Source organism: Leptodactylus fuscus, chromosome 9 (genome assembly GCF_031893055.1).
Source record: "Leptodactylus fuscus isolate aLepFus1 chromosome 9, aLepFus1.hap2, whole genome shotgun sequence".
Taxonomy (NCBI): domain Eukaryota; kingdom Metazoa; phylum Chordata; class Amphibia; order Anura; family Leptodactylidae; genus Leptodactylus; species Leptodactylus fuscus.
In genome coordinates this window covers 71,289,648-71,314,784 of record NC_134273.1, presented here as the reverse complement: position 1 = coordinate 71,314,784, position 25,137 = coordinate 71,289,648, and the positions used below count along the sequence as shown (strand labels likewise).

At 44.9% G+C, this 25,137-nt stretch overlaps 1 protein-coding gene across 2 annotated transcripts in view; it reads left to right on the top strand.

Moving 5' to 3' along the window:
- The window catches only part of ARHGAP29 (Rho GTPase activating protein 29), an 80,339-nt gene that overhangs the window by 25,392 nt on the left and 29,810 nt on the right, over positions 1-25,137 (top strand). The window contains exon 3 of one of the 2 annotated variants that reach the window (XM_075286537.1): positions 21,278-21,421. In XM_075286537.1, the coding sequence (XP_075142638.1) occupies positions 21,278-21,421 (144 nt within the window). Of the gene's footprint in view, positions 1-21,277; positions 21,422-24,498; positions 24,534-25,137 lie in introns of those variants that run through there. The other variant, XM_075286538.1, reaches the window with a different exon arrangement.

Sequence of the window (25,137 nt, the reverse complement as noted above, 5' to 3'; positions counted from 1 at the left end):
GACTAGTATTTCACAAATTGCTAACCTTGCCGGGATTTCTCGTGCAATGAGGTTGGGAAAAGTGTAAGCTAAAGGGGGATGCTCTGGATGTAAACAACTAGGCAATGGAAGGGGCCTGCGGAGGATGTGGGGAGTCATTGGGGGAACAATCCAATACAACGCTGGTGCTTCAACTACTATGTCCAAATGCTGACGTCGCCATTCCCTAGCAAGATGGGTCAGGATGGTTCAGTACAAGTGATTAAGAAACAGAACGGCAAGACTCCATTGGGCAAAAGAACCCAAAAAATGAATCACTGAGCAGTAAAAAAAAAAATAGTACTGCCTGGTCGGAGTAGAAATTCCTGTTGCGCCATGCTAATAGGAGGGTCAGAGGCCTCGAAGCGACAATAGGGTGATGGAAATGAAGTAATGGTGTGGGTGATGTTGTCTTGGCAAACCCTGGTGACTCTGATACTTGTGTGGCCGATGTATGTTTGCGCCATGATGTTTTGCTTTGCTTGTGAATGACCATTGAGTTCCAACACGCTAATGCATGCAAGTCTCTAATAACGTGGCCATTTGGTGTATTTGTTAATGCTGTATTATGGATCCATTTCATCACCCCTAGGAAGGAAAATTTAACACATTGGGGTTTTGAGTCCTCATTCCAGTTTAACTTATTACTCTAGGTTTAGATCTGCGTCCAACAGAAGACCAAAACAATGGACCAACAGACCACTGAAAGGCAGGCAAATGGAGCCCGAAGGACCCTATTGACTATAACGGGGTCCCTCGCGTGTCCATTATTTTTAACTGCCCCTGCCCCAGCCTTGCCCGGGATGGTCCTATATTCTGATCGTTCTAGTTCATGAGCTGGAGTCGGTGTACTTGAGCCTTAGTAGAGCAGTCAAGCTGAAGTTCTCACCATCAGAACTAATAGGCAGAAATAAGACCTCCGCATCCGCTCCTTTTGACTCCAGTGACACTGAATGGCATGGCTAACGTGTTAATCTATGTGGCTCTTGTCCAAGAATTTCCATTTTCTCTAATCACGGTGCAGGGTAAAGAAAGAGACGTAAACGCACATTTGTGGTGCAAGTAATGGCCAATATTCTGAGCTCTTCCAATGTGCCAGTAGGACACGGCTGTCTCCATAGAGTATAGTGTAGCATTAAACCGCATGCTGTGTCTGGGATTTCTAAGGTGCAATTATAAAGAAATTAGGGGTTACAGCTCCTTGGGCAGGGAAGGAGCTACATAAAGCTGTCAGCCTTAAACTCAGTAGATACAAAGAGCGTCCATTGTAGTTTACAGCTCAATTGACTTGCTTGGAAAGGCTCGGCCAGACGGCTTTTAAACAAATGTGACTGTATATATCAGACGCGGATGCCTTTATATACAGATCCTGCTATAGTTTTATTAAACTGTACGTGTATATACTCTATAATGCTGCAGCCATTACTGTTTTGAAGCATTAAGCCCAGGTTTATCAATGTATTATTCGCTCCTGTTATCTGGGACAATTTGGTGGAGGTCCAGCACCCGGCCCCCATACAGATCAGCGACTCTCCGCATAGTGTACAGAGATGGAAGCAGCCTGCTGTGTGCACTTTGTAGCTCTGCTTCTACTCATTTGAATGGGGGCTGAGTTCTAGTTTCAGGACCAGGCCACTGCATAGGGCTGTGATGGCGAACCTGTGGCATGGGTGCCACAGGTCATAGTCAGAGGCCTCTCTTTGGGCACCCATCCGTGGAACGGATTATACTGTGTGGGGGCCACTGTGCAGCAGATTATACTGTGTGGGGACCACTGTGCAGCAGATTATACTGTGTGGGGACCACTGTGCAGCAGATTATACTGTGTGGGGGCCACTATGGAACTGATTGTACTGTGTGGGGGCCACTTTGCAGCAGATTATACTGTGTGGGGGCCACTATGGAGCTGATTGTACTGTGTGGGGCCACTGTGCAGCAGCTTATACTGTGTGGGGGCCACTATGGAGCTGATTGTACTGTGTGGGGCCACTGTGCAGCAGATTATACTGTGTGGGGGCCACTGTGGAACAGATTGGATTGTATGAGGGTCACAGTGGAGCAGAAAGCTCTATAAAGCTCCATATGACCATATTTTGCAGGTCTGTAGTTGTGTGCAATTGTCGATTTGCAAATTATTAAGGTTAAATTGCCATGTTGATAAATTAGTGGGTTTTGGGTTGCAGTTTGGGCACTGGGTCTCCAAAAGGTTTGCCATCACTGGCATAGGGTATGAAGCGTCCTGTTCAGTCTCATACGCATGGGGCGGATGTCATAGAAATTCAAGGAAACTTTCCTAGACATGTTTAAATAGGCAGCAAATATATCAACATTATGTGATATTTCAGTAAAATTGTAGCAAATGACTGCCACAAGCCGCAACCCAGCTCAACGGGCTTCAGAAATACAGAAAATAAAATGATCTTGTGCTGCATGTATTAATGTGCGCACACCGATATAAGGCATGGTACAACACCCATTCCATCTTTTCAGAATTGAAAAATAAAATTGGTTGCGACAACGCAGATTTTCCGTATGATGTGTACATGTATATTGGTTTTATCCTACCTAAGCACAGAATTTTTCAGTGATTTTTGGAGACGTCTCCTTACTTGACTGTCATTGTCTGTCACCACAATCCCACGCCTCCTCGTATAGCGCTGTCTGGATGGTGTCTGTATACTTTTCGCCCTGTCTATGGTCTGTTTATAGCCGTATTCCCACCAGAAATAGTTCAGGGCTACTTGTTCAAACACGAGTTTCTCTCCGTCTTCCAGATTGTTGTGTAGGTTTCCTCAGCCTGGAATTTATGGTCTGGAGTATAATTCGTGGCTCGCTTTTTTTCCCCCTCTCTCTCTAAAATTATTTTGTGATGAACCACAACTATGTCCTTACAAAAGTGTATGAATCTATAAATGGGCAATCTGCTCCAAAAAAAACCCCTCTAATTTGTCTCCAATTTTTTTCTCAATGGGAGGGAGTGACAGACCCTTGACGAAAAAACAAGCGTCCTGATTTTGAAGCAGATTCTGCCTTAAAATTGGCACCAAATTCCTCTCGGAAGCCCGGATCAAATCTGCGTTCAGGTTTCCGTTCAGGGAGTCCACTTGGGGTCCACCCAAATGGAAACCTATATGCATGAAAAAACAAATGGACCCCGTAGACAATAATGGGGTCCACGTGGTTTCCGCACGAATCATGCGAAGAGAAAGGTGCTGTGTTTCTCTCCGCATGTTTCGTCTGGAAACCACACGGACCCCATTATAGTCTATGGGGTCCATGGGTTTCCCAGGTAACCATTTTTCATTGCGTATAGGTTACCATTTGGAGGATCCCCACGTGGACTCCCTGAACGGAAACCCGAATGCAAATTTGAATAGGGCCTCAGTGTGCTCCTCATTGTATTCAATGGATTACTTGGCTGATTTAGCAGCAGTACCGACGGTGGGACTAAAAATCATGACGGAGGCGGAAGTCACTTTCCACCATGTGAACAAACCCGTAGCATGCGGACCCGCATCAGAAACCGCTTCTGCTTACTGTCACAGAGTTCATGGGCAAAATACTGGCCGCATTTCCCAAAGCAAACAGTGTGAACATGCCGCTTCGCTTTGAGGTCTCCATACACATAACAGAAAAGTCGGCCATTGTGTGCCGATAGGGGCCGCCTAACGTTCCCCAGCTTGAAGGGAAGAATCTGACATGTTGCATTTTATCATGCTCGATCCTTGGGCAGTGTCTTACTTTCCTCTATAGCATATGCATGCCATCCTAATACTGTCATTGGCCCTGTTCAAAGGTTTCTTAAAGGGGTATTCTCATGACGCTTGTTCACTAACCTGCAGGCTGTTGTGCTCTCTTCACTTCCTGCTTTTCTCAGCACATTGGTGGGCGGGGTTTCACTTGCACGGGATTGGTTGTAAATGAATTACCACAGTGTGAAGCTGATGTAGCAGAGCTGGATTTGAGTCAGTTTGCATTACATACAGAGGTAAGGGACTCCCTATCTCAGCCCTTATCAGCCAAATTCAATTAAACCGACTGATAAGAGCTCAGAAATCCTGGAGCTCTCACCTCCCCTATCTGAGAAGCTCCGCTACTTATCAGACACAAACAGCTCAGAGCTGCTCCCAGCCCCTCCCTCCCCCCTGAGAGCAGACAGCTACATCACTTGACAAATGAGCAGATAATCCCAAGGGCCATAGACACGGAGTGTAAACAATGAAGTGAATAAATTAAGATAGCGGCCAAACAAAGCAGTTTTGATAAAGCAATGCATTTAGGAAAAGTCTTAAATCCGCATAAACTAGCAGTATAGATAGGATCCTTGTGATGGGACAACCCCTTTAGGTGGGGATCCAGGTTGACACAAGTTTCCCCACTACTATAGGGCCCAGTGCAAATGCACCATTTGCCCTATGGTTAATGCAGCCTTGCATGCACGCTTTCCAGAGTCAAGTTTGCATGTGTATGAGGATGTTGTGAGGGATAGCTCTAGGCCTAGGCTATTTCAGCTGTAAATGCACTGCAGTACAAGATTCCTATGCAGGTATATATGACAGTGATGAATTTATGTAGCGCGTATAACATGTCATATAATGCACTGTGCTGTGTATAGGGTGTCCTATGGGGCCGCCTTCAGTTTCTTTGCAGGCAGCCTTGTCACATATTTCGGAGACCAACAGGGAAGTAGTTGCAAATGATCAAACATGTCTTTACCGAGCGCTCAGTTTCCAGCCAAGATGCAAAACTTCCTGTCTTGGGTTGAGGTTGATCAAGAGCTACTGGAGTTCTTATTTGTTCTTCTAAGTCCCCGTGCACATTGCGTCCTTGCAAACCAATTTGTCAGATTGTGCTGAACAAGCTTGTATTGCACATATACATCGGGATATATTTAGTTGCAACAACTTCCCAGATGAATAATATAAAAATAACTTCTTCTAAACGCAGCCGTTTTCCCATTAACCAGTGTCCCCGGCCGAGAGATAAACCGTGCCCGGGGGAGTAGAGGACGTGACAATGAAAGCTTGGTAGAGTTTCCCTTGTCTGTCTAGTGATCCTTTTCTATGTGTTATCTGATTTTCGAGCCCACAAAATACAGCCTTGATCTATCCTAGAAAGTTCCGCTCTAAATTGTAGTCTTAGGGCCATTCAGACCCCAGAAGACAGACGGTTTTAGAAGTTTTTGTTTACCGATTCTTTGGATTGCAGGTCGAAAGGTAAATTGCTCATAAATACCATGAATGGGAATTGTCACTTAAAAGCTTTTATTGTGCCCTGCACCTCTGGCCTTGTACATGGCTTCTCTGCCATTATCATCTCCAACGGCTGTTCGGGGTCCTGGCTGCATTCGGTAGAAGAAATGACCGTGGACTAAAGCCAGCCATTCACGTAATGGATACACGACTAATCGGACAGTAAATTATAGTGAAGCATCTAGATAAGTCACCAATATTGTGGGATAGAAATTTATTATGGAGGTTATACTAAAATTATAATGGGAAGCAAAAAAAGAGGAACATGCTCTAGCACCACCTGTTGGAAGGTTGCTCCCTATAGATCAATGCCTGGTTTTCCTGAAACCTAGTGGCATGATCTGGGAATAAAGCCAAGCCGGAATAACTCTATGAAACGGAAAAGAGGTATTGTGCTTTGGCTTTATGCCCAGATCGTGCCACTAGGGATCTCTTACGGGAGCTACCCTACTAAAGGAGGCGCTAGAGAGGAGTTCTTTGCATATTTTTAACCCTTAGCAGGACATGGACATGCACCAGCTGTTGGCCTGATATAGACAACTTCTCCTTAAAGGGGTTGTCCAACTTCAGGCAATGGTCCTGGGATTGCGCAGTCCATGGTCCTGTGATGGGCAGTCCATGGTCCTGTGATGGGCAGTCCATGGTCCTGTGATGGGCAGTCCATGGTCCTGTGATGGGCAGTCCATGGTCCTGTGATGGGCAGTCCATGGTCCTGTGATGGGCAGTCCATGGTCCTGTGATGCCCAGTCCATGGTCCTGTGATGGGCAGTCCATGGTCCTGTGATGGGCAGTCCACGGTCAGGTGATGCGCAGTCCATGGTCCTGTGCTGGACACACAGGTGCACAGCTCGTTACTATGTAGATGTATAATTACTGTTCCATGATTATAACAAATTGTACACCTGTGTGTTAATCACATGACCATGGACTGTGCATCACATGACTATGGACTGTGTATCACATGACCACGGACAGATTTTCATCCACTGGAGGTCAATGGACTGGATGACAGCAAGCAGAGATCTAGAAAACCGTGAGGAATTGATACATAAAATATTTTGGAAAATTGTACAACTTTTCATTATACATACAATTACATTTGTCTGAAACTGGACAATCCCTTTAAGAAGATATAGTTCACCTTTTGACCTTTCTATGTTTACAAATAAATGGTGTGTGTCTTTAATATATTATAGATTATAATAAATTGATTGGAAAATACATAATTTTATGCACTCTAATTTTTGGTGCAATTTGTGACGGAACTTTGACAAATTTTAGCTTAAGACATCTCCAGATCTCCTCCAGTATTTGTATTGTCAAGATAGATATGGTGGGATAATTGGTGAATAGAAGTAGCCGCCTGCACACATTAGTAGCCGCCGGCACACATTAGTAGCCGCCTGTACACATTAGTAGCCACAGCCTTGTGCACTGAATTAACTCTCAGGACTAGGAACTGATGTCATTACCATCACACAGGGAATGGCCGCTACTACAGTTTTGTTTATTTTCCCCTCTTTTGTTCGCACATCTGACCTCTTTCAAACGGAGACCTTGAATCCATTTCTCCAGAAGACTCCTAAGAAACAGGAAGGAAGAGACAAGAAGCTGCTCTGTAATGATGTTGTGTCAGCACCTGGGACACATAGGAGAACCAACACGGAGTATTTCATCTTACATGTTACGTCTGACCCAGACAATCTGTCCAAGTGTGCATATTTTTGTCACTGGCCATATGCATTTGATATAAAGGGGATATCCACAGAATAATAAGTACTTGCAGAATATTTACTGCTGTAATGGCCCCACTCGCCAATATACATGCTCTTGCCCCATTGTGCCGGTTCTGAGTATTTTCTAGTGCTGCTTGGGGCCCCGGATTCTTCTAGTTCAGTTCCCTTGAACTGGATCACTCAACTGCTATGGCCCGGTTCATATCTGGGTTCAGTGAGACACCCCCAAAACGGAAACCTATTTGCATAACAGAGTGGTTACCCAAGAAAACCCGCGGACTCCATAATGGGGTCCGTGTGGATTCTGCTTGGTTTCCGCACAAAAAATGCGGAGACCAGAGGGCGGCTTGGCCAAGGAGGTTGGGTGGGATCTGTAGGAGTAACTCTCAACTTATTATCAGCTCCCTGAAGTATATGGCCAACTTAAGACACCCTTATTGGCAGCTCTAAGGGTTTTTTGGGAGTTACATGGTCATATCCTTAGCATAGGTCATCAGTATCTGACTGTTTGGGATCCAACACCTGGGACTGCACAGATCAGCTACTTGAAACATCTTCACAGGACCTGGTGCTCATTCCCCATGGCGCCCATTTACAGCTCTGTTTCTTTCTTTTTTTTATGTAGATTGAGCCCCATATAGGGATCACAATGTACATTTTTCCCCCCCTATCAGCATGTCTTTGTAGAATGGGAGGAAATCCATACAAACACGGGGAGAACATACAAACTCCTTGCAAATGTTATTCCTGGTGGGATTTGAACCCAGGACTCCAGCGCTGCAAGGCTATAGTTCTAACCACTGAGTCACCGTGTTGCCCCCGCTCTGTTCCTTTCAAGTGATAAGGGCTAAGCTGCAGTACCAAGCACAGCCTCTATGTAATGTACGGCGCTGTGCTTGGTATTCAGTGATGAGGTTGCAGCTGATCTGTGGGGGGGTCTTGGGTGTCAGACAGCACCACTCCTTAGGATCGGTCATCCATATGTAACTCCTGGAAAACCTCTTAACTTTTCTGAGAATAAATGGATTGGTCATGTTGGAATCCATCAGCCCGCTCTTCCTTTCTTCTGCCATGGCGGACACGTTGGGCCCCTTCTATTCACATTGGATGGTCATTGCTTCGGCCTTTATTAATCCAATGTGTACGGACACCTTTACATGGCAGTAGAACCCAATAGTCATCTAAGTTTGTCCATTACTGATATACTTAAGGGTGTTGATTTTTTTTTTTTTTTTTTTTTTTTTAATCTGTGACCATGAGAGATTTTTGTTCACGGTAGCCATAAACATGGAATCTATACATAAGCTCCTATTGGCATTGACCCTACAAACAGGAAACAACTTGCAGCATGAGCCTCCATACAGCAAATAAACTTGAGTCCGGGACGTTCCCCTCCGACACCCCTTCCCCCTTAGAAATATCGCCCCTTCTCTCCTTCATTAGCATGGCCAGCGCTTCCCTGCTCGCCGCATTGTATAGGCTGAGGCTTCAGGACCAGGGTTCGCTTTCCCCGTACTGTATCGCCGTATTGTTTTCAACAGTCGAAAATGAAATAAGATTATAAGTTGCGATAATGTATTCCGGAGATTAAAATGCATGAGCGAGCACATCTAGGTTGGATGGGATCGGAATCTGCAGGCTAATAAATACAAAAGATGGAGGAATGTGGCATACAGCATATTGAAATGGAATGATGAAAAGCTGCATTGTGGTGGTCTCCCTCGCCGTGGTGGGGGAGGGGAGCTAATCTATGAATTTCAATGTAGGCCTGATGCAAGAGCAGCAATTAAATGGATGATATCAAGTGACTAATCTGTTAGTTTAGCCAAATATTTGCCGCTTTTACCTTTTAATTAAAGAGAATAAAGGGACGGGGATAAATGTTCTATTTTATCGTCCGTGTCTGGACAGCGGGCCCGTGTGAATAGGGGATGATCCTGCCCGTGGGAGTCACCGGATTAACCCTTTCAGGCTAAACCAAAACAAAACTTATAGACCTTGTGTACAAACAATATCGTTGCGTGGAAAGGTCCGTAAAAACACACATACTACAAGGAAGGGAAAAAATTAAAATACATTTTTTTAAAGTGAAGCTGGGATCTGTTCACACTTGCAGTTTGTTTGTACTGTAACTACAATGCGTAGCTGGATGTCCAGTAGAGACGAGAGGTAGAATAGCGCTCTAGAAAGTTGTACTTTATTGCACTTTTATGGCCCATGTTGATGAAAAAGCCCTTCATCAGGCTGCGCGGTAAGACAAGTCACACGAGAGCTTCTCCTGGGATGGTCCTTGTCTTAAAGGGACCTTGTGTATAGGTCTAAGAGAGTCCTGACGGTTGTAGAGTTCTACAATGTAGGGTCTACATCTTGTGCGTACCTTGTATAATGCTGCCAAACCTTCTCCCCAAATGCACACACATACACCTTATCATTAAAACTTAATTTTCTCTCACTACCACGTAGGAATAACCTTAAGAAAGGCTATTCATCTCCTACCTTTAGATGTCCTCTCTGCGCCACTGTTCGGTATACAATCAGGTTTTCGTCGGTATGTAAATGAATTCTCTCACAGCACTGGGGGCGGTCCTCAGCGCTCAAACTGCACTGAGGGCGTCCCCAATGCTACCAGAGAACTTTCCAGCGCCGCCTCCATCTTTTTCAGGAACTGGGTCTTCTTCCGGGAGTTGGCTTCAAACTTCTAGGCCTCAGGCCTAGTGCAAAGCCGACTGCGCATGCCCACCGGCCACAAGAAAATGGCCGCTTACACAGTATTATAAGCGGCCATTTTCTTGTGGCTGGCAGGCATGCGCAGTCGGCTCTGCCCGAGGCCTAGAAGTTTGAGCGCTGAGGACCGCCTCCAGTGCCGCGAGAGAACTCATTTACATACTGCCGAAAAAGAATGTTATCCTGGCTTCTATATGAATTTTTTCAAAGATTTTTATTAAACTGTATCGGTTCCTCTTGGTTTGAATGAATTCTCATACTAAGTGAGTTCATTGAGGTAGAGTTGTGACACGTCTACTGATTTACTAAGGTCAGCACCCGGCCCTGTGACTTGTAGGCGACTTCCCGTGCTGGTATTCACTTCTTCTGATGATGTCACTGTAACCCTGTCGCTGAGCGGTGCGGGATTGGAAGTGGATACCGAGAAAAGGGGTTTTTTTTCTCTTCGCTAAATGATCAACAAGCAGAACCCTCTATCAGATTAAAGACTCCAGATAAAAACACTGTTTGCTTTTGCCATTCTGCTATTTTTATGTGTTGAGCTTCCCCGTTCTTACTGTGCAAGTCATAGGGGGAATATATGGTAAAAGAATATTCCACTTACTGTATGGAGTAATCTAGTGGAGGTGGAAAAAGTAGAAAAAAAATCCTACAAAAAGTCCCATGTATGTATGTACGTATGTATGTACGTGTGTGTGTTGGCTTTCTACACCCAGCAGGAAATGAATTTGGTCGAATTAGATCTATGATTGTCCCAAGATGCCTCAATATTTGCAGCAAATATCTTAGGCCCGGTTCACATCTGCATTCGGCCATGCAAGCAGCACTTTTCTCTCCTCATCTTTTGTGCAGAAACCACATGGACCCCATTATAGTCTATGGGATCCACGGGTTTCCTTAGGTAACTGCCTTTTTATGCAGATAGGCTTCCATTCGGGGGACCCAAGTGGACTCCCTGAACGCAGATGGGAAGCGGGCCTTAGACTGTCTGGATCTTGAAGCCTTTGGGAAATATTACATAAGTGGCATTCTGTATTTTCTTTTTAGATTTTGGGTAATTTGTGACTCAACCGTATGTACTCTCTTGGCATATAGATCTACAATCTTAGGGCCCCTTCACACGGTGTAAGTGCTTGGCTCATTCCGAGCCGTACACGCGAACGCTTCTTAACACTTCCCATTCACTTCAATGGGAGCGCGCGTAAAGCCGGCTTTACGAGCGCTCCCATTGAAGTATATGGGAAGTGTTTAGAAGCGCTTGCGTGTACGGCTCGGAATGAGCCAAGTGCTTACGCCGTGTGAAGGGGCCCTTAGGTCCAAAGCAAACCAATAAGGTTCTTCAGAGCCAAGCCTGTAGGATTCTGTCTTGTTCTATATTTGGATCATAGGCCTTCAATAAATCTATTGCCGAATTATTACCATGTAAAATCAACCCAAAAATGTAGGTCCATCTAATGTAACTCATACTGTGCAACTTTATGGGACTTGGTAACCTGAGGTCGGAGCCCCCAGAGAGCAGACACATTCGTCTCCAGAAGGATATGACCCCAACTCCTTATGGGAGCCTTGAAAACATCTTCCCCTTACTGGCACTCCTAAATGACCTTGATGATCTGAGAAAAGAAGTCTTGGTGGTGCATTTCCCTAAATTTATGACCTATACAGTCCCTTGGATCAATGGGAAGGAACCTGGACAGCTGCTTTGTAGACCATTGTTCGGTCGGTCAACAGGGTAGTTTATTAAGGCGTTAATTTTCCTTTGAAATTGTGAGTGGGATTTTTTTTTTTTTACCTCTCGCACATTTTTTGTGTCTAAATAAAGAACCAGGAAAAACGCCATTATTGCAATATTTTAAGGTGTTTTTCTGGTATTTTTTTTCCCCCTTCCTGGTTTTGTTCACGCAGCACCTAGAGCATGCCCTGTTTTGCAAAAAATTCTATGTTAAGTAAGAAAATCCAAAAATTATTCTTAGGGTTTTAAATATTTACAGTAGATGAACATATAATGTCTGGACGCTGCATTAATTTGCAGGAAAAACCCCAAAAAAACTCTTGTGTGAATCGAGCCTTTTTGGCCTGCCAGTGGATACAAGCCACACGGGGCCACCATTGGAGGTGTATGAGCCACACGGGGCCACCATTGGAGGTGTGTAAGAGATGGGGCACATGCTGTATCTTGTTTCTAGTCTGTACTGTTACTAGTACACTAAGTTTTACGAATTCAAGGAATTTTTTTCTGACTCCTTTCCTGTTAAAGTTATGGTACAAACCATTCGCACCGAGATGATGTCACAACCAGTTTTTCTGGTCCATTTTACAGGATTATTGTGCCCTGTACCCAATCGGACTTGTTTACAGGTGTGATTCTATTGTCAGTCTGAATATGTCCATAAATAGCTCTGTATTCATTGTGGTAGTCTAAAAAAAAAACACAACTTTGGCGCAGTTCTGAGAGCAGTATAGCATGGAAAGCGCTGTCAGGTTATACGACCATATCTACCGGGCCTATGGGGTCCGTCTAAGTCCGTCATGTGATGGCTTATAAAGAGAGATGTTGAAATGGCAACCTCTATGGAGGCAGAATTAGCCCGAGTTAAGGCCTTCATTCTGTGGTATCGCCAGCCATTGACAGTGAGTGGCGTTTTTTGTGCCAAGAGGCCATGTCTAGATACAGGAACCTGACCATTTGCTTAGGCTGCACAAAAAAGCGCATTGTCAGCTGCAGCCCTTCTAAGGGCTCGTTCACATAGAGTTTTTTGGCAGCGGATTTTGACGTGGAATCCGCCTCAAAATCCCATGCCAAAAACTGCTTCGATTGACTTCAATGGGAGCCACTCGCTTCTTTTTTCCGCTAGCTAGGAACGGAAAAAAGCGACATGCCCCTTATACCGCTGGCGTTTTTTCCGAACGGTTTTTACAAATGCTGCAATGTGGATTTTCCGCCTCCCATTGACTGTGTTGGTTTTTGCAGGCGAAATCTGCCTGAAGGAAGCTTTCCCGAAAGTGGAAAAATAAAGCGAGTGGATCCCATAGGCGATTTTTCCACATGGATTCTGACGCGGATTCAGCGTCAAAATCGGCGCCAAAAAAACTCTGTGTGAGACCCCATTCCCACGGAGTAACGCGCCACTCATTCTGACACGTAAACACGTGTCAGAGTGAGGCGCTTCAAAACAGATTCCATTGACTTCAATGGGTGCCGTCTTACGCGCGCTATACGTTGTAAATCAATGGGAGGCTTTTTAACCCATTGATTTCAGTGTGTAGCGCTCGTAAGCCGGCACCCATTGAATTCAATGGGATCTGTTTTGAAGCACCTCGCTCTGATACGTGTTTACGTGTCAGAATGAGCGGCGCGTTACTCCGTGGGAACGGGGCCTAACTGCTGCGTTTCAAGATCTACCACAGCATGTCAATAACGCAATGAAATCAATAACCAACCTCCTCCTCCCCTCCCCTCTCCGTAGTGTTCTGTGCATGAGCTGGATATAAAGAGGACTCTATGTAAACAAACAGCGAAGATAAGGAGGAGAACAACAACCTGATAAGCGGGGAAGGAAACAGATTTCTTTAATAATATCTATTACAAAGTTGTTGTTTTTATATTCACCTGTATTATTCTTTTATAATCGGAGGTACACTTTAAGCTCTATTCACATGTAGCAGGATGGATGAAAATCCTATCCAAGCTTATTTTGCCTTCAGATCTATGGAACCGGTTTTCATTCACAGACCTGTTTGCAGCGATCCGTCCTGTGTGTATGTAACCTTAGAATCCATTGACTTTAGTGTAGGAAGTTCATTAAACAGAGCAGAATTTCCCTTTCCAGCCTTTAGTGTACGACGATCTGCATGGCTGACTTTTCTCCATGTTGGTTTCGGGTTTAGTTTCTGCAGGTAGGAGGCTATCGGTTCTGGCACAAGTGGCACTTCCCCTGATCGCTCTGCCCCCTGCGGAGGCCACCAGATTGTCTATATCTAGCCCGGGCTTAGGTTATAGAACGTTAGCTTTTATCAGAGCGAAACAAACACCATGCTTTGTGCATTGTTTCTTTGTTATCTGGTCTGTAGATGACTTCTCTACAGATGGCCGGGAATACAAGAGACATCCTGTACCAGCCAGACCAAATGTGCTGAGATCAGTGCTAGCGTGGACTGCCGGCCATCTATTCTGTTTAGCCCCACAGAACTTTTGTTTGTTGTGGGCGCTGTTATTTTATATTTCCTCCACGGACGGATTTCTTCACTTCTTGTTTGTGTAGGTAAGTGAGGCCGGGTTGGATCGTATCTAGAATGTGGTCAAACTCGTTGCGCTTTATCTCTTTCCTTTGGCACCAGACGCCTCATCTACCTGATCCAAGTCTTGGCTCCTGCAGGTCCTAAATTCCTCCTGTTGCATTAGTTTGATTAATATGGCCTTTGTGTTGGCGCGGATGGTTTTAACCATTTAACACCTTTCCCGATAACTTTACACAGATCAGCGTATCTTTAGTTCACGGGAGAGTCAAAAAGTTGCCAGGAAAACTAAAAGGAGATAAAAGTTGGTGGAAATGACTGATTTTGGTTATTTCCGTTGGCTATTGATATAGAATTGTACACGATTGTTGCTGACGGCGAACTAATGTCTGCCTGAAGATATTGATGGCATCATTGGTATGAGTGATCTAATGCAATCTACGTGGGCAACTACTTTCTGGCTCTTATGGCCAGTTTAAAGGGATTCTTCAAATGAATGACTTATCAATATTTTCCGACTTCTTCTTACCTTACTGACAGCCATGGCCAGACAGATGGTACGGCCAGGTTCACATTTGCGTTGGATACTCTGTCATGGTCTCCATCGGAAATCACCAGGCGAAAAAGTGACTGACTTTTATGTCTAGAGATATCAGTTATATATCTGAAGGACCCTGTTATAGTCAGTGGGCTACCTTGGGCTCCATTCGTATCAGTCATAGAATGGATCTGATGGTATCCATTTTTCTGTTCTTCTGGGCCCTCGACAGACAAAAAGAACAGAAAATCCTTTTATTTTGAAGCCAGAGTTGGTAACTTTTTTTTTTCTGACTCCACCCTAACCTGGTTGTGACCCAGACACCACAACCTGCCCAGCGCCCCCTCCAATCAGCTGTTCTCAGCAGCCTGCGGGAACGGGAGCAGGCAGCTCAGTACATTGTGTGGAGTCGGAGAGGAGGGGGGAGTTACACTACTTCCACTGTCCACCCCGGGGTTTGCGTCCTAAACCCCAGAGAAACTGAACATGGGACGGCTTGCCGACGGTCCGCTTCATTTGAATGGGCTTTTAGAGGTGGCTGCCGTTGTCCATATACAGCTCTCCGCCTGGAAACCATTTTTTTTTTTGTGCACGGACACAAATTCTTGCATGTACGACTTTGTTTCCGTGCAATAAAAAAAATAATAAATTTTAGTAATATTTTTTAGTTATTATTGTACAGTTCATTAGATTCCTGTTTTGTTGTATGGTTTTTGTTTGTTTTTTTTGTATCACAATTTTTAATTTAATTATTTTTTAAATTAATGTATTAGAGGATATTTATGACTTCTGTTAAAATCTGGTTGTAGAATAATGGAGGGGTTGTTGCCCTGGTGGTGGCCGTGCGGGGTTACTGTAGCGTCAGTGAACCAGAAGCCAATCTGGAGTAACCTGGCATGGCTGCCTGTTTCTGGTGCTGGAGGCCCCTGGTATTTTTGCCAGGTGTCTGACCCCCTCCAACCTTAAATTGCTGACCTACCCTTAGGACGGGTCATCAGTATCATTAGGCTGGGAAACCCTAAGTCTCTAATCTTTCCTCCTGCAAAGTCTCTTACTAGGCCATTAAGCCATTTCTGTGTTACTTTGGACTCGTAAAAAATTATCAGATTCTACAGGACAAACCCTAATTCTACCCTTTTAAGTCAAGTTTGTACACAGACCCTTAAGAAACATACACTTAGCCCCCTTTCCTAGATCTTAGAGAGCGCTGCCTGTTGCAAAAGTTTTAGACAGGTGTGAAAAAAAAACACTGAAAAGCAAAAATGCTTTAAAAAAATAGAAGTGTCAATAGTTTATTTTTGTAAATGGCAGAGCTATTTGGTGTGACCTTTCTTTGGCGGAGGAGTCTATTGACACTTGTATTTTTGGAAGCATTCTTAGTTTGCAGCATATTTTCACAATGGCCTTAGACTTTTGCACAGAACATCCACCATCATGGCTACATTCTGCGGCCATTCTTTACAGTAGTCCTTGGGTTTATTATGTACACGTGTAAATCACATAACTACATGAACAAAGTAGGCAAAGTGTCCCGATTGTCGGGTCCCCCAGTGATCAGAAGGTCTCGTTGTGAATGGGGCTCCAGTGGTCAGGGCTCCGTTCACTCCTATGGGGCTGGCAGTACTGTAACGCGACACAAGCTCAATGGAGATCCATTCACAAAGAGGCCTGGGGGGAGGGGGGGTATTTTTAGTGCCCCATCCTCCCGATTACTGGGCAGGCCAACAATCCCCACATCCCATTCCCAGCCATTGGACACTTATCCCCTGGAATAAGTATCTATAGCAGGACAACCGCCGTAAGTCAGTGGTTAAATCTGCAAATTTTGGTAAAAGCGATCTTAGATTGTTCGCAGCCACTCGGCCGAGCTAGTGTTATGACTGGAATTATCCTGGATACGGGAACGTCATTCCATTCAGTGATGTGTTGTGACAACTATACCGATACCTGGAAAATGGATGTAATACAAATACCTGTATAAATAGTGAGATGAGTGGCGTCTTGTCCTTGGAGGATCGGGTTGACTCACGTTCACATTGAATCTGTTTCACAATCGTCTCATTTGTGCATTAAGTGAGATAGCATTAAATAGGGAGACTGGATTTCCTACCAAATTGTTTGAGTTTTCCCAGTCTAGACCCTAAAACTGTCTGGAAATAGCTGTGCTAAATCCAGAATGGACCCAAGTGTAGCCACTAGCGACAGCAAGTGTTGTATAATATGTCTATATAGGTGTATCTGCTTCTTTAGATAGATCTATTAAGTGGCTGCTCTTGCATTTTATTGGGTTGTCTGTAGAGATGAGCGAGTACTGTTCGGATCAGCCGATCCGAACAGCACGCTTGCATAGAAATTAATGGATGTAGCCAGCACGCGGGGGGTTAAGCGGCCGGCCGCCGTCAAAGTGGAAGTACCAGGTGCATCCATTCATTTCTATGGAGCGTGCTGTTCGGATCGGCTGATCCGAACAGTACTCGCTCATCTCTAGTTGTCTGGAAAGGTTTAAGAATACTGGAAGATAATATACATACATAGAGTTCTTGCTGTCGCTGGTTTCCCATGTCTTAGATGTAGTGCCAGTAGTGACTGTCGCGTAACCAGTGCCTCATGGAAACTACAATGTCTGACCACAGATCCATGGGGGAGCCAAGGGACATTGCTCTACTATGGAGGAAATGCGACCATGGGCTAGTCATAACAGCAGTAGGAGGTGCAGAGAATGCAGTCGTCCCCGGGCACTGGAGCCAAAGGTCTCGTTCACACGGGCCACGGGACTGCGTATTTTGGTCCTGATTCTGATGCGGGAAGCCACATCAGAATTGCACCAAATGTGCCTGCGACAGTCGCGGCTTCCCACTCTGGAGTAGGCTCAAATGAATGGGCCTAGTCCGGAGCGTGCTGTTGCGAGGCCGACGCCGGGGCTGACTCGGCCGCGGAATCCGCCTGAAGAATGGACAGCTCGCCTCTTTTTTTTCCATGAGCCAGAACATACCGCTCACGGAAAAAGCTAGCGGTCTACATAGACCTCTATTGTGAGGGGGCGCATTCTGAGGTGGATTTGGCATCAGAATCTGCCCTCTCTTGCCCCGTGTGAACGAGCCCTTAGGTGGGCCATGAGGTGTCTCTTCCAAATATGAGGAGCCCTGTACTGTAAATAATCCATTCTAGATGGAGATCAGGTAGTCAGTCCAGATATTGCTTTGGGGCCCAGAAGCTTCATGTGCTACCTCTGCATAACAGTGAAACCTCTTTTAAGATGACCACCCAAAAAGACATTGAAGCTGGTTATCTCATAGAATATGGCCAGTATGCCTAATATGGAGGTCAAGTCACGGGAGAGGTTGTCTGGAGATTCTTCACTGTATATTAAGAAGGAATATTACCGGGGTCCCCGTAGGAGGTCATGAATGATCTGGTTCTTCATACCTGTTGTCTGTGTGGTATTTGGGAACCTACAGGGCGCTTGTGCCCATCACTCTTTTTGCCACAGGGAAACTATTTGCTGGGCTGATCCTGAAACTTGATGATGATTCCTTGTACTGTTTATTCCTAGAAGACTGACCGTGTACCTGAACACCTGGAACATGAGTAACAAATGGCTGTTTCCTAGAAAGTAAACCTAGGCCTGTGTTTTGTCTTGCTTGTTGCTTTAGGTTGTTCTGCCATGGTTGGGAGGAATGTATGTACATAATCCGAGTTTTGTCAGTGATTTCCTGTATTTTTGCAGGTTTTTTTTTGCTTTGTGTTTCTTGCTACCTGCAGCGAGACAAACCTCACACTTCATTGTGGTTTATTGACGTGCGCCTTCTTCAGGAGCGGGTCGAGTAAGTAAAGTCTCTCGCTGGCAGGCGGGCTAGATTTCCCTGGTCTACATCCAACCTTGCCAGAGTGTGCCGGACTTTTCTATAAAAGATCGGGTCTATTGTCCTTCTGCACATTTCATACAACAAGTGGCTTTTTATGCCTGTGTGCATGCGCTTATACAGTTCTGGGTCACTGGTCCATTTGAAGACTAACCCCCAATGTGAGGTGCCTATGAATTTGGGAAGCTGAAGTGGAACATAGAATTAATAACTCAGTAAACGTGTTCTGTATTTATCAGGCATTGTGGCAATGTTCACCCAACCGCATGTATAAATTTATTGGCCAAACATTAATGGTGACTGTAGGGGTTCGTACTGGCCAAACGTGGTCGAAGAAGGAACCATCAGGGTCATGGGTGGGCGCCTAAGACTCCATGCACATGGCCCAGTTGAGCCATCCAAGGGGCTTCCAATGCTCTGTTCCATTCCAATAATGGAAGATGGAAGGTACTCCTATGACATTCAGATGCCACCCATTCTGCTTAAAAATCGGAGCCCCTATGACCTGTAAAATCTGTTGTGTGCATGAGGCCTATTGACGTGTGCAGAGCAAAGCCTAACCTATTAGGCCCCGTCCTACAGAAGAACTGCTGTAAAACAAAATACTGAACCTTGATGCTAGAAACCTTCAGAACCGTGACTTGAATGGACGTTGGTGGCACCAGAGGGGATCCGCACAATATTTGGCAGGTGGTTTTACTTTCTATTCATCTATCCAGTCTTTGTATCGGGAGTCGGGAAGGAATTTTTTCCCCTGGAATGGGGCAATTGGCATGAGCCTCATGGGGGTTTTTGCCTTCCCCTGGATCAACACTGTAGGGACTGTAGGGTTATAGGTTGGACTTGATGGACTGATGTCTTCATCCAACCTCATCTACTATGTAACTATCCTCCAAACATTAAAATTATGAAAAAGTTGAGCAATTTACTTGAGAAGGCTGAACTTTCCTCGCAGCCACTTCCCCATTTCATAGATTTAGTGGTGTGTTATTTTTAGAAGGTGCTGCAGAGGCTGCCCCATGGTAGTTTACATGACTTGGTGGGTGTATTTTTTTCTTTTTTTTTTCTTTTTATGAGTAATAGAGGTTTTTTACTTAGTATAAATGTTATGTCTGTACTATCAGGAGACAGCATCTCTTATTCTGACCATTATCTTTTATATACATGTCTAGAGATGACTAGATTACTCATTCCAAGTCTAATTTTACAGTAATGGCCGGTTTAGTCACCAAACTGCTTCTTCACCTTGTTTCCCATTACATTTGGTGCTGGAAACATTGTCAGCATTAAGTTGTAAGAGCTGTATGTTGAATTGTGTGATATTATATTATGGTTGTACCAAAATTATTGGATATTGGTCGAAAAATAAAGTTATTCTATGAATGGCCGACATCCCAGACCGTATTGGTGACACAGCTCCATGATCATGATGCTAGGTTGGAGGTCTATTAGACCAAGACGTACAAACTTGTATTGGGTCCATACATCACACAATCCCTGTGGTGAGAGTATATCTGGGGTGCAATGTATATTAGCGGATGCGGTTTTCCTAATCGTATATCTAGGACACTTCCTTTCTCCATAAGATGCCACCTACGTCACGTGAAGGCTCATTGCTAGGCCCGGCCATCTACGTCACATGGAGGCTCATTGCTAGGCCCGGCCGTCTACGTGTCATGGAACTAGAGGCTGCTCCATCTGTCATGTCTGAGTCAGTGGTTTCCTCCTCTTCTGATCTGTATCCCCCTCCCCATCATCTTGCACACAAAGGGATGCCTTGAATCACGAAGCTGCTATGGTTAACAGGATATTACATATCAGTTTCTTCCTGGCTTGAAAGTAGTTTATTAAAAGTTAAAAAAGCATTGTGAAATGAAGCCCCCTGCCCCCATCCGTATGCTGAGCTCTGGGTTTGGCCTCTGCGCACACTGTCGCCAGACTCTCTGCAGTTCACCAGGTTTCATATCTTGATTTGGCCGCCCCCAGATCCTGTGTCAAGTGTCACCGGCTTCAAAATATTAACCACATGGAATGTGTCCTGCAATGGCTTCCCACGTGGTCGCCTTGTTTCCCTGATGTGACTGTGTGCAGGTTTATATTACTGCAGGCAATGTGCAGATCTAACGCTCCATCTCCGTCTCGCGCTGATGTCTGACATGTTTGTGGTATTTGTCATAGACCCACAGCGCAGAGATCTAAATTTGCTGTGTTTGCGGCTTCCTCTCTACTTTGAGTTTCTATGGTATTAAAAAGGAACTTGTCATGTAAAACCTGAATTAGAGGTCACACTCGCACCCTCTTTAGCTGTGGTCACTTTAAATTTGGACTTTGTACAAGCTATGCACCTACAGTAATATATTGCATACATTTGGCCCTGCGTACGGAGTGATATCTAGATTTTCTGCGTCGTTTACGTCAATTTTCTTGATGTGGTCGATGGCTCCGTCAATGGCACACCGTCGTGCAAGCCCCCTATTCGTATACAAACTCGGCCTAGTGTGCATGTGTTAGCAGAGTAGTAGGGAGAGAGGGGATTCAGCCACTGTTGGATCGGACATGTTGAAATCCACCATGTCCAGTCTTTCTACCTGCGGACGGGGCACCACAAAACACATTTGATGGTTGGTCAGTTACATATATATATATATATATATATATATATATATATATATATATATATATATATATATATATATATATAATACCACCCAACCATTCACCCATCCCCTCCCCCCCCATGACAATCCGATGGTCTGATGAAGGTCCACCTTGGACCGAAACGTTACCGTAGATTGTACGTGTTACTTTTTTGTGATATATTAGTAAGTCCTGTAACGTTCACACATTTGCCTCAATCTATACGTTCCACTGACTCTGTTTAACGAAACCTTTGTGCCTTGTGTATTTCAGAGAACCCAGATGGCTTACACCATGTCGTGCACGAGCGTCTAGGCGATCTTCTGCGGGTGCTGAAAGGGGTGATAAGCAAGCACCAAACTCTGAATTCTGTGGATATTCTTGGTGCCGCTGGGACGGTGATCGCTAAAGTGAAAGGTGAGTAGGGGGACGCTGTGTCTGGAGTGGTCGGTGTTCTCCCATATCTAATACTCTAGTTCTGGCTCTCCAGCTGCTGTGAAACTACAACTCCCAACATGCTCCATTCACTTCCATGGGAGTTCCAAGAACTGCAGAGCCAGTATGCATGCTGGGAGTTGTAGTTTTGCAACAGCTGGAGAGCTGTACGTTCCCTACCCCTGCTCTAGTTCAATTATAAATCCTCAGTACATAGATTTGGGTTCAGCGGTGACGAACTTCAGCCGTGTTCTCGGCAGCTCGTAATTTAGTTTAGCAAATTTAACCATTAACTTATTTTCTTCCCTTCTGTCCGGTAAATAAGAATGAATTATTCCGCCCGTTAAACAATCGCTCATTTCTACGTGGAATTTGTTCCACTGAAATTCTTCTTCTCCTTTCACTTCCTGAGAGTGATTCATTGCTAGTAAATAGGTTCTGGAGAGCAGAAAATTCCTCCCGGCGATATCCAGCTGGTTCTGGATACTAGAAACCTAATGTACTGTCTATGTATTAAGCTTGTAGAAGGGACGTATCTCACGTAGTTATGGCGTAGACGGCACCGCGCACAATGTCATCGGTTTATCGTGTGGGCTGAGATTGAAGACACATTGCTGGGATTCCATCAACCCCATAACTATTATCCAGGATAACAATAGAGGTGTTTTGTACTTCTTGACTTGGCGCTCTTGTACTACAACTTGTTTGATGTAACGTGGTGCTGAAACATTGATAAAGGGATGTCTTTGCCAGCAGATCCCGTATAGTAGAGTGTGAAGTGCTTTTGTACTGTATATACTGTATATCTGCTGTCGGAGTGGACAAGTTTACACCGTAATAGATATAATAACACAAAAAACATTGAACCTTCAAGTAGACGTACATTATAGATTTCCCATATAGCGGTCACTGTAACTGTTGGCTTGGCATAAGCATCACATCGCTCCCTGTACAATAACTTCTTTTGTCGTGTTGATCCTTCATCTTTACTGCTTGGTCTCCTGCATTTGCCACTATCTGGCCGTGGTCTTGTAGAAGGAAGCATTACTTTAAAGTGTAGGAAGTCTTATATACCAGACATTGAGGCGTTAGGTTGTAAGACCTGTTAAAGCGTCGGTCATTGACTTATAAGAGGGCTATCGCCAATAGCTGGCCCTTAAGATCTTACTCTAGGATGAGAGCTAATTTACAATGTACATCTTAGGACCTTACACTGTGATGATGATGTCATTGCAGGTTCTGAAAGCTGCTTAAACTGCTGCTGATAATACGGGAGAAAATAATGGGGCCATGGTGATCTGATTGTGAGAGAGGGGTTACTATGGGCAGTATGTAAAAAAGGGGCAAACTACACAGTCCAGTCCCATTAATGTGACCACCTGTCAAAATCTGGAATAACCCCCTTTGGCAGAGCGGACCGCTGCGAGACGTGCAGGAAGAGAGGGGATGTTGTGATGATGTCACTGGGATGTTGAGCCATGCCGACTCCAGTGCCGTGGCCAGCTGCGCTAGGTTACGCGGTTGAGCATCCATGGCGCGAACCCCCGATCGAGGTGGTCCCACAGATTCTTGATTGGGTTCAAGTCTGGGGAATTTGCTGGCCAAGGGAGTACGGTAAACTCATCCTGGTGCTCCTCCAACCACGCACGTACACTGCGAGCTTTATGACACGTCGCATTGTCCTGCTGGTAGATGCCATCATCCTGAGGAAAAACATTTCGCATGTAGGGGTGAACATGGTCTGCAAGGATAGATGCATACTTGTGCTGATCCATCGTGTCTTCCACAATGATGAGTGCACCCAGATGGCTGATGACACGTGCCTTCTGTGATTGGTTATTTAACGTTGGCAGTGGTCACATTAATAGGACTGGACTGTGTATATGTCGGGTAGAGCGGACAGAAGGGCAGGACTCTGATAAATCGGAGGTCACATGGTTGCTCTTAATAGAGGAAGCAGCAGAGAGAGAGAGAGAGTCCTCCGTCCTCCTGTTTGCACAACAATCCATGCTAGAAAAAAACGGGTGACCTATTGAAGGTACAAGCCTGATAAGGAAGGTCCCTTTGAGTAGCCAGTTGGTGTTTCACCCATTATAATGAGTAAAAATAAATCCCTTTAATTCAGTTAACTAAGGGGCAGCAGGGACAATGCAGACATTAGACTTGCAAGGATTGCATTGGATATGTTTTTACACTTGCCTGCCTGCTCCTCCTCCTTGGCATCCCGCAGTCGGTGTAGCTGTCAGTGGAATGTTCCTCTGTGTTTTTATACATTGTACTTTGTTTTCTACATGGCGCGGTTGGCTCGGACTATGAAGAGGCGTCTGCCTGTATGAAACCAAACAAACAGCGACTCCGCACTAAGCCGCACACCTTCCAGTCCATACCTAAGCCCTGAAGCATGTCCTCCATTGTCCTCACGTCTACACAAAACAAATCCACTACTATTAGTAGGAAATGACAGATACCCAGAGCGCAACAAACCTTTTCATATTGTGCACTGGGGCCCTGGTCATTGTTGTGTGCGACCATTGTGTGCAGCCAGGATGTCCTGGGGAAAAGTGCGTGCGTGTTTTAGAGTCCCGGGCATAGCCGAGGCTGAAGAGGCAGCGTTGGGCACCCTTGCATATATTATGACATGTCTGTAAGGGAAGGCCCGGCTCTTGTATTTGGGCTGGACCGCATGCAGATTTTTGGACTACGGATGCCTCCATTAGCTCTCATTCCAACGACAAATGTTTTCCCCAGCACTCAACAGTTCAAAGGCCTAACACAACAGTGACGACACGGCCTTCCTGACACAGGAAAAGTATTCACTGCAGATAAATTCTTGGTTTCAGAGGATTACAGTGTAACAATCTCTATTCTCTCCAGCCTTCTTCAGGGAGGCTGCCGACGCCAGCGCTCTAATATTTTCGCTTTCGGACGTTACTTTTTTCTTCTTTTCCATTGTTTTTGTTGCATTTTTCCCGTTAACGTTGGACTCTAAATACATAAAAGTCGGGGTTTTTTTGCTATCGGGTCTTTTTGGCCAACTGGAAACACATCGAGGTGTGTCTGACGTCTGGGAAGACTCGAGAGGTTGCTTGTTTAGGTAAGTCGTCTTGGGGTCTATTTTACTTTCTCGCGGTCGTTTTTCGGTAACTTTCCACAGTTTTTGGTTCATTAATTTTACGCCTGGTTAAATAGAAGCTAGGAGAAAGTGTGTCGGCGTATAGATCCGTTAACCTGCTATGTTTTCCAGGCTTAGATCATGCTTTCGAGATTGCAGGCAAAATGCAATCCACATTCTTCACTTGTGACTACATCCTTTTTACAAAAGGCTCCGTGGGAACACGGGAGGACATTCCTTTTTTTTTCTTTTTTAATCTGAATGGACAGCTCTATTGCGGTGCCGTGTATAAACTAGAAAATAATGGCTTCGTGGGCCACGTCTGGAATTAAATGGCTGGCGTAGACGCTCTGTCTTTGTGCAATCGAGTGTTAAATTTTCCTATGTTGTGTTTTTGAAGATGAGAAATTATACACCAAACACACCCGGGCCAGGCGCACCCCTCCGGCTCATGGCACGTTTTAAGGTCTTTAGTGGGAAAATATGTCATTTTTTTTTTAATATGTATTATCCATTCCAGTAGAAGAATAGATTTGCATTTAGTATTGAGCTTAGATTAGGATGTGATATTTTATTATTTGCCGTT